The 9,551-nt window shown below is 38.1% G+C and overlaps 1 protein-coding gene across 1 annotated transcript; it reads right to left on the bottom strand.

Moving 5' to 3' along the window:
* Positions 1-8,075: 8,075 nt before the first annotated feature.
* LOC110911939 (protein POLYCHOME) lies at positions 8,076-9,551 on the bottom strand. The gene is made up of 2 exons (XM_022156598.2): positions 9,188-9,551; positions 8,076-9,093 (listed from the first exon to the last, which is right to left on the bottom strand). The coding sequence occupies exons 1-2, from the start codon at positions 9,515-9,517 to the stop codon at positions 8,749-8,751; spliced, it is 675 nt and encodes a 224-aa protein (XP_022012290.1). The 5' UTR covers positions 9,518-9,551; the 3' UTR covers positions 8,076-8,748.

Consider the following 9,551-nt stretch of genomic DNA (forward strand, 5'->3'; position numbering starts at 1 on the left):
CCTGTGGTTTGGGTCACTTTGCCAGTTTAGTCCAAAGGTTTGAAACGTTGCCATTTTAGTCCAAATAGTTTCAAGTGTTGCTATTTTAGTCCACTCCACTGGGTTAACTCCATCCATTTTTTATGTTAGCTAGATGGGTAATTTGATCATTTTATATGGTCGAGTTGCCCTTCTAGTTAACAGAATTATATATAAAATGATCAAAATGCCCTTCTAGTTAACAAAATAAACGGATGGAGTTAACCCAGGGGACTAAAATGGCAACGTTTAAAACTATTTGGACTAAAATAGCAGGGCGTTTCAATACGAATGAATACTGTTTATAAATCATGTCTTAGCAAACTAAATGAAACTCTATCATTAAGTCCCCACTTACTATACCGATTAATCTCCGGGGGCTAACGGGATATTAGTTGATACCGCTATTAGGTTGGACAAACCTCACACCATGACCGGGAGGATCGGGCATGAACTATTATGCCTTGCAACTTGGTCAATGATGATAGACATTGACTTGGGGCACCACAACTTGACAGTCACCAGTATTCGGTATCTTGCAGTTTAGTGAGCTTACAGATGGGGTAGCTCCCCATAACATGATTATAAATACGAAATTAAACAAATTATGTTTTTTTTGAAAATAAAACCGGTAAACTCGTGAACTCGCCAACTTTATGTTGACACCCTACTGCATGTTTTGCAGGTACTCAGTGATGATTCATGAGCTTGCAGTTGGGGAGTGTAGTGGTCGCATGAACCCGTGTTGGGTTTTCTATTAATAAATGTGAACTTTAAACTACTGTTTGAAACTGTTAACTTATGCTTCCGCTGTTGACTTTAATTATTATGTTAAACTATGAACTTTGGACTTTGGTCACTAATCGTATTAGTTATGATAAAAACTGTTTTATTATTATATTGTTCGGTATGATTTGTGGCATGATCCTGGTCAGTCACAGCCTCGCGGTAGTACTCCGCAAGTGGAAATTGAGTGTGTGACTAATCCCTGTTGTGGAAATGTGGATCCCTGAGGTTGCGTGCTGGACATCCTGGACTGTTGTGCTGCATTTGCTGGGGTGACGAAGTCCAACATCCTATGTCACGGCCCTCGGCCCCGGTTTGACCCGGTCCAGAGCCGCGAGACAGGAAATCCCGTGGTATTAAATTTAAGTGACAGCGGAAGTCTTTTAATACAGGATCTTGTAATATTAAAACTGCCCGTTTATATAATTTAGGGATAAAACCTTGTAATTTTACAATAAGGTGATTTCACTAGGAAATCTTTATTTTACAAAACATGTTTCTTTTATTCATTTACATTGAGCCACTTCTCTAAGCTGGTAGTGCTTCACGGCACTTTTCTTGGATCACAACAGATCACCTGAAACATGTTTGAAAAGGTTTTGTCAGCGGGGAAATACTGAGTGAATCATTCAGTTTACTGAAAACAACACCTTTGTTATAATTCACAGTATTAAGAGAGATTACAATGTTTCTGTGTCAACCAATTACCCACAGTATTTGTCACTCGAACGGATCTGTGACTGTGGTCATATCACTGTTGGGTCCTGTCACCCACAAGTGACGTAAATCACTATTTAGGTCCGACTACCTAATAGTGTATATCATGATTTAGGCTCGCTCACCTAAAATGATAAAAACAGTAGTAATGTGCACAATACTCCACATACCGGCTGTAATTGAAGACTACATAAACTTAATCACTGTAATTATAACTTTGGAAAATAATTTGGCGTATTGTAAAACAGTTGATAAAAAGAGAATGACTCACATTGCAGCTTTAACGAGCAGTATATAAGCCTACTAATTAGCCTTGATCAACCTAATTTTAATTAACAATGCACACAAACTGGGTTAGTAACTAATACAGCATTTATGACAATTCACGAGATTAAACCCTCACAACGATTGACAAAGTGCGATACTTAAACATCCAGCGGATTCACAACGAATGACAGAGTATAGCCCGAGTTCGGGCAGCACTCAAACATCCTGTCGGAATCACGACGAATGACAAAGTATAAACCCTAATTTGAGCAGCACTTAAACATTCGTTGGATAGTTTCAATCGATCGGACGTTGAATCGTAATAGCCATCGAGTTAATACCCGGTATCGTGGCAGCGCCTCGCTATACTAATTGAAATTTCGAATTTATAGTAAAGAGAATTCGTCTACTGAGAATTTCATCGACACCAGTGGACTGTGCATGCAACAGGCTATTTATAGCTGAAATTGAGGTCTCACGCGGCCCGCGTAAACCTTCAGCTTACGTTTACGCGGCCCGCCTAGCCGCCCAGTCTAGGCGTAGGCTTGATTGGTCATACGTAGGTCCCCCAGCTGGTCAACACGTGGCCTCGACATACTTATCCGGTCAACCGTAAGTTGACGCGGCCCGCGTAAGACCTGGATTGTCTTTTACGCGGCCCGTCTGAGACCCTTAAACGTTTATTTGATAACTTCCTAGTTGACACGGCCCGCGTAAGGCTATGCTCAACCTTTACGCGGCCCACCTGAGACTCAAGAACTTTGTTTTCTTGATTTTTCATGTACTATAAGGTTTTACCGGATCGGGGTTTGTATTTATAGGTTAGTTAGGGACATTTTTGAAGGTCTTTACATCCTAGGCACCAATGGAGATTGATCCTCTGCTGGCCTCTTCTGCTTCTTGATATCATCAATCTCACGAAGGTTCCTCTAGTTGGTTTTGTATTGTTGTTCCATGTAGCTCTTTATCTGCAAAAACAAGACAGATATATCACTGTTAGTATTAGTAGAAGAAGAACTAGTAGAAACTTTTGATCCTTGGAAGACTGATGATGTCTTCTTTTGAGAATTATCCATATTCTTCTGGTATGGTGGTGGAATGGGAGGTAATGATGCACTAGTTTGAGATGAGGTAACCGTCGTCATGGCACTTGAAGTGGATTTTGCCTGAGAAGCCATGGAATTTATGATAATGAACATAAATGGACAGAAAAAGATTTTTCTTAAAATGGAAGCACCACTTGCCCCACGGTGGGCGCCAAACTGTTTTGGTCAAAAATCAAGCTAAGGATAATGTAACCAAATCTGATTTTGTGAGGTAGTGTGCTCGAATGATAGTTAATTGAATGATCAATGAAAGAAAGGTAAATGACAATGAACACAGGGATTTGTACGAGGAAAAAGCCCTTGATCTTTAGAAGATCTCCGGCATACAAAACCTCGGATAGTGACAACTATCACTATCAACTATATTGCACAATAAAGATTACAACTTCGGATGATATTGAGCTCGTTACAACTGAGTTCTAGTGTGAGTATTCGAGAGCAGTTTTCGAGAGTAGCAAAAAATTGCAAGTGTGTGTCTAATCAAGCTCAATATCCTCATATACATTCTAGTTTAGCTAGTAACTAACTAAGCGAAAATCAAGGAAGCTCCCACGGTCATCCCATAACGGCTATATGCCTTCAACTCGTGTGAATTAGAGAGCATATTTGCTGACTCCAGGATCCGGCGAGTCTGACAGAGCTTAGGTCCCGAAACGACGTGTTCGGTGCGATTATTACGACTAAGAACGTAGTAGAAAAAGAATACGACATCAATCAATCAATTTCAATCTGGTCTCTATTGATTATTCAACGTTTACAGCACCGCGAGACAAGTTGGACAACATGTCCCCTCTGGGAACCAAAAGCTTTTCCAAATGGAACCCCAAGGTCCCTATTTATAGACATCTCACACACAGTCCATCCGATCAGATTGCCATCGATCGGATGGTCATCCGTACGGATTAACATTTACAATATCAAAACTTGTCCAACTTTCTCGAATCTATACAATATTCAACACACGCTCTATCTAACTATTCGCACAGTGGCAAACGTACGAAATATGCACCAACAATATTCCCCGATATTCCAACATTTACTAAGTTCAAATCGTTATACACCTGCGAATACAAGTTTAAAATAAGGATACAATTGTTAGTTGATGTAAACAACAAGTAAGGATCCGTGATCCTCAGACTTCCTGCACCATTTGTTAAGGATTAATGATCCAGGCCAATCTAAGGATATGTGATCCATAGTTATAAAAATTAACTCCTAACAGACGGCTCAGGGCCCAAACCCATCAAGGGCCCAATTTTTTTTTATTATTAGTTTTACATTATAAAGTTAGAATATATACGTAATGAATAGGAAAATTCCATCTTGAAGCACTTGGTTTGGTGGTTTGAAAGTCACTTTAATAACGAGAAGAGATGGGCTCTAATCATGTCGTCCTTAGTTTTGTTTTTCTTTTTTTTTTCTTATCTATTGCCTAATTTTGTCAAGTTACATTAACTGATTGTTGTCGATTCAAATGACATTAATTCATTTTTATATATTTAAATTTTTTTGTATATATTCTTTTTAAAAATTTATATTTAAGGGGGCCCGTATTTTTCGAACATTTTCGGAGACGGGCCTGAACTTACACATGATGTTTTAGTTGTTTTGGCAAGAAAAACACCAAACATAACAATTTAAAACGCAATGCAACATATTATGGGCGTGGAATTTAAAACACACTGCTTGACACTTAAAACACACTACTTAACGTTCTTGGCATGGTGTTTTAAGTTTTAAGCCTAGAATTCATTTCATTGTTATGTTTGGTTTTTTTCTTGCCAAAACAACCCAAAACATTATGCGCAAGTCCAAAACATGATGTCTACATATGAACTTTTATGCCTTCTCATACTTCTCACGAAAAATGTCTTTTTTACAGGATCCTAATACATATCAGTAATACCAGTATTTCATTCTATAATAACCAAAAGGTAAGTGAAAATATATTATAATATACGCAATCGACTATAATTTTAAATTACATATCGCTATACCAGTGATATCAGTATTTCATCCTATAATAACCGAAATATAGTTAAATGCCATTTTAGTCCCTGTGGTTTGGGTCACTTTGCCAATTTAGTCCAAAGGTTTGAAACGTTGCCATTTTAGTCCAAATAGTTTCAAGTGTTGCCATTTTAGTCCACTGGGTTAACTCCGTCCATTTTTTATGTTAGCTAGAAGAGTAATTTGATCATTTTATGTGGTCGAATTGCCCTTCTAGTTAACAGAATTATATATAAAATGACTGAAATGCGCTTCTAGTTAACAAAATAAAGCGATGGAGTTAATCCAGGGGACTAAAATGGCAACGTTTAAAACTATTTGGACTAAAATAGCAACGTTTCAAACCTTTGGGCTAAACAGACAAAATGACCCAAACCACATGCTAAAACGACATTTAACTCTATAATTATGCTAAACATGTTATATACATATAAAAGTATGTAAATATAATCTATTATGCTTATTTATATATCATTAGGTTAGAAACCGATTTATTACACAGTTGAAAAATGAAAACTATATAATCTATAAATCTCAAATATTTTTGTTATGAAAAAAAAAAAAGTTACATCGTAATTCATAAATCCCTAAACACCATTTTATATACAACATTATTGTTATCTATCCTCCCATGACAAATTAAAACTACAAGATTACAATATAAAAAGATAAACTTAAGGTTTTGAACTTGTTCCAAAAAAATGAGTGGGCTATAATAAAAACTAACAGGCCAAAAGCATGTTATCAATGCTCACTTTGATGTCTTCTAAACCGGGCCCAATAAGCTAATCAAGTGTCCATTCAAACAATCGGTTTCTTTCTTGTGAATGCCAAAATGTTGACATTTAAGATTCGTCCATAAATATGATTATGCGGTGTTTTAGTTTATAGAGGAAAAATCGAGTTGTGACTTAATTAACCAAGACGTGATAGTTGCATTAAGCGAACCTGTGGCCACGACTATAACAAAAGATTCCTATATGAACTAAGCGACGAACACTGTGCTCACTTTATCTTATTATCCTTTCTTTTCCCTAACCATTGCTGTGAAAAAATGTGTCTTTGGTTTACAATCCACCAAACGCATGATTTCAAGGAAGGTTAAAACTAATAACCTTGACAACAAGAACTTCTATGCATAAGAACAATAAATTGAGCCAAAAATTAGTAAATTACACAACTCGAGCACAATCTTCTTTTGCCTAATTCTTATGCGGATGTACATGTTGAGTGTGACCCTTACGATTTTATAAGACAAAACCAATTTTGTCTGGAGGTGTGAATTTCTAACACGACCCGAAAACACGACACAAACGTCACACGAAATTCACGGGTTTAGGTTTAATCTAAACGGGTTCGGGTCAATTTCAGGTTGAACCCCATGAACCCGTTTAGGTTAACCCGGGTCGGGTTCGAGTCAACCAGATCGGGTTGGCGGGTTGACCCATTTAACATATTTATATTATATTATATTTTTAAAAAGAGAAATATAATTATAATATGTTAATTTGTGCCGAGCTAGTGGTGGAGTGGTTGGGGAAAGACTTGGTGTTCCTTGTGACCCAGGTTCGACTCCCACTCTCCCCATTATTTTCTACGGCATCCCGGTGAAGGGCGAATACGGGTTACGCCTGTTCATCTTGGATGGGAGGCGAGGTTTTACCGATTATTTTACTATCGTGCCTTCGAGCGGGTGGAGGTCGGGTTTCCGCACATCTGGGAGAGCCAAGGGGCTGGCGGTGGTCGATTAGTCGACCATGGCCACAGTGCCCGGTGTCACAGTGGTTGGCGTTCCTTGCCGTTCAAAAAAAAAGAGAAATTAACATAAGATTTTACAATTCAGATATAATTATATTATATACATTTCTGTTTTTAAGTAAATTTTTGGGGTTCGGGCCGGGTTTGGGTTCATGTAAAATTTTTGGGTTTGGGTCGGGTTGAACCCTAATTTTTGGGTTCGGGTCGGGCTTGGTTGTGACAGTCATAACCAAGGGCTTCCCATATAAGGGAGAAAAAAATGCGTGAGATGTGGTCTTGTTGGAATATAACCAATTGGATCAAACCAAAAATATATGAAAACAAGCGGATCTTAAGCAACATTGACTCTTTTCTTTATTAGTGGACTTGGACTCGAATTGAAGCAACAAAGGCCACTGCCTTCTCTCAACTCTTCATACAGAGACAATAAACTCTTCCACTTTATTTGAACCAATCCCAATTCACGCAAAAAAAAAAAAAAAAAAAAAAAAAAGAATAGTTGGCTTCTTGACTCTTGGTTATGATCCCCAAGAGTTTTGATATGAAGAATCAACGCGATGAACCTACCCGACGCTATGATCCAATTGTTTTTGTTGCAAAATTGGATCGAGCAAGCAACACAAACACAACGATTTGATGTAACTAGTTACGAACTCTAAAAATAAAATGATTTAGCATCATTGTAATGTGTAGCCTTTGTTAATAATAATATAGAGTTTGTAACTAGTAATTAGTTACATCAAATCATTGTATTTGTGTTGTTTGCTCGATCCAGTTTTCCAACAGGTCTTTAGAGTGTTAACCGAGATGAATTCGACCCTACGCATTCACATATTCAAGCCACCACACTCACATGTGCAAATTCACCTATGCAAATTGCAATGTGACAAGAATCAAAAGAATGAACTTACAGGGCTTTGAAAAATTGAACGAAACAGAGGGTGGTCTTTGGTTTTATAGGGTAATATGTGATATGGGTTTCTTTATCTTAGTTGTGATCCTCACCAGATTATGAGGCACAATTTTAGGAGACCAAATTAACTTATTAAAAGTTATTGGTAGTTGGGATGACAGAAAAATAGGATATACATCTTGTGAATTCAATGATTTCTATTTACATATTACAAATTTCATCATCTAGTTCTAAATCTAATGTACTTAAAACCTTGGCTAATATTATACTTAAATTGTTCGTTAACAAAACTTTATATTTTTCAAATTTGAATCTAACTAAAGTAGAGAACTCAACTTCATTAAAGTTTCTTAAAGACAGTACTATTAAATTTTAAAAAAGAATTAGGAAGGTCATAATTTTTAAAATTTAAACTCATCTTATTACGTTACTTTGTCAGGTAAAAAACAATTTATATTTCCATTTCAAATTAGTCAAGCGAATTAAAATCTAACTTTTTTTTGAACCGCAACTATTTTATTATCACCGTAAAATAGAACAAAGGGGTCAGCAGTTGGAAGTCCCAAACAAACAAAAAACATTACATTATAATATCATGAATATTAAAATTTCTCCGTCTCTTCCAATCAAGACCCACAAACGGAGATCTACATTTTGTTGTGTTTTACTTTTAACCCTTTATCCAACGTGCCTATTTTTTTTTCCAGTTTTACGTTGTTTCTATATGATTGCTTTTTTGCAGGCACACGAAAGCACAAACGACTGTATCTCCAAATGGGGGTGTGGTAAATGAATCAGCGGATCCTTCAATGAGTATGGCTTTAACCGTAACCGATCCACCTCCACCAGTGAACACAACAAGAGCTGATGACATGATTGACTTTTTAAGCCTCACCTTATCATCTGTAACTACCACCTCTCCACCCTTCCAGCCACCACCAGCCGCCAAACAGACTTATCCCTACCAAACTCAGCAACCCTCAAATAGTTATGTGGTTCCATGGGCTCAGTCCGAACCACAACCACAGCCCCAGCCCATGGGCTATATTCCACCTCCATGGGCCTGAAGTGGCACATCTTCAGGGAGTTCTTCTGGCCAAAGTATGAAAACTATGGTTATTTATACTCTTCATCCTGCTCAACGAGAGTTGAACCTTGCACCCCAAGCCTTCTTTATCGCATCGACATTAAAGTTCTGACCCGTTTCTCCCACTCAGCCCGTTTAGCACTCGGAGTTCTCTTCAACCTATACAGTTCTTCCATCACTTCTTTCTCAATGATATCAATCGAGTTTAGGAGCTTCTTTTGTGGCGTCTGCAGCTCCGACTCTCCTTCACATGGATTAGCAACCGCGGTTAATATATAAGAAACCCGTCCCAACACAGACTGCTTGAACATTTTCGATCCAACTTTAGGCTTTGGGGTCACAAACGAAACATCATGCTCGAGTTGAGCATCAGATGGCGACGTATCTTGATCAGCACCATCTCCCATTCGCTCTCTTCTCCTCTCAATCGCCTATTAACAATCACATCACCCAATCAGTCCCAGGCCAGATTTATAAACAAATCAAGATAAGAAACGTAATAAAAATTTAGTTACAAAACCATACCCTAACAACATGAGTAATGTCTCCAAGAGGCGTACGCGGATACCAAGCCGGTAACACACCACGGGGCCCACTTCGTCCGCCTCTACCTCGACTGGAACTGTTACCAGACGGTGGCGTATTCTGACTCCGGTTACCGCGTCTATAAACCAGCATTGGCGTCTCAAAACCGGTCAACGGCGTTGACCCCCACCTAAACGGAGTCCGATTAATCCTCCTTTCGGTTTCATCATCCGGAAAGATTCTGATGCTTCCGATTGCCGTTCGACGAGGATTGTACATCTCCGTAACTCCGTTGTTTGATCTTGTTAACCTATCTCTTACTTCCGACATCTTAATCTTTTGATCATTAATCAGTTAATAGAGT

Source organism: Helianthus annuus, chromosome 15 (genome assembly GCF_002127325.2).
Source record: "Helianthus annuus cultivar XRQ/B chromosome 15, HanXRQr2.0-SUNRISE, whole genome shotgun sequence".
Taxonomy (NCBI): domain Eukaryota; kingdom Viridiplantae; phylum Streptophyta; class Magnoliopsida; order Asterales; family Asteraceae; genus Helianthus; species Helianthus annuus.

Coding starts and splice junctions, on each gene's coding strand:
- LOC110911939 (XM_022156598.2), bottom strand. CDS start 9,517: ATGTCGGAAGTAAGAGATAGGTTAACAAGATCAAACAACGGAGTTACG. Junction 9,094..9,187: donor ACATTACTCATGTTGTTAGG/GTATGGTTTTGT, acceptor GATTGTTAATAG/GCGATTGAGAGGAGAAGAGA.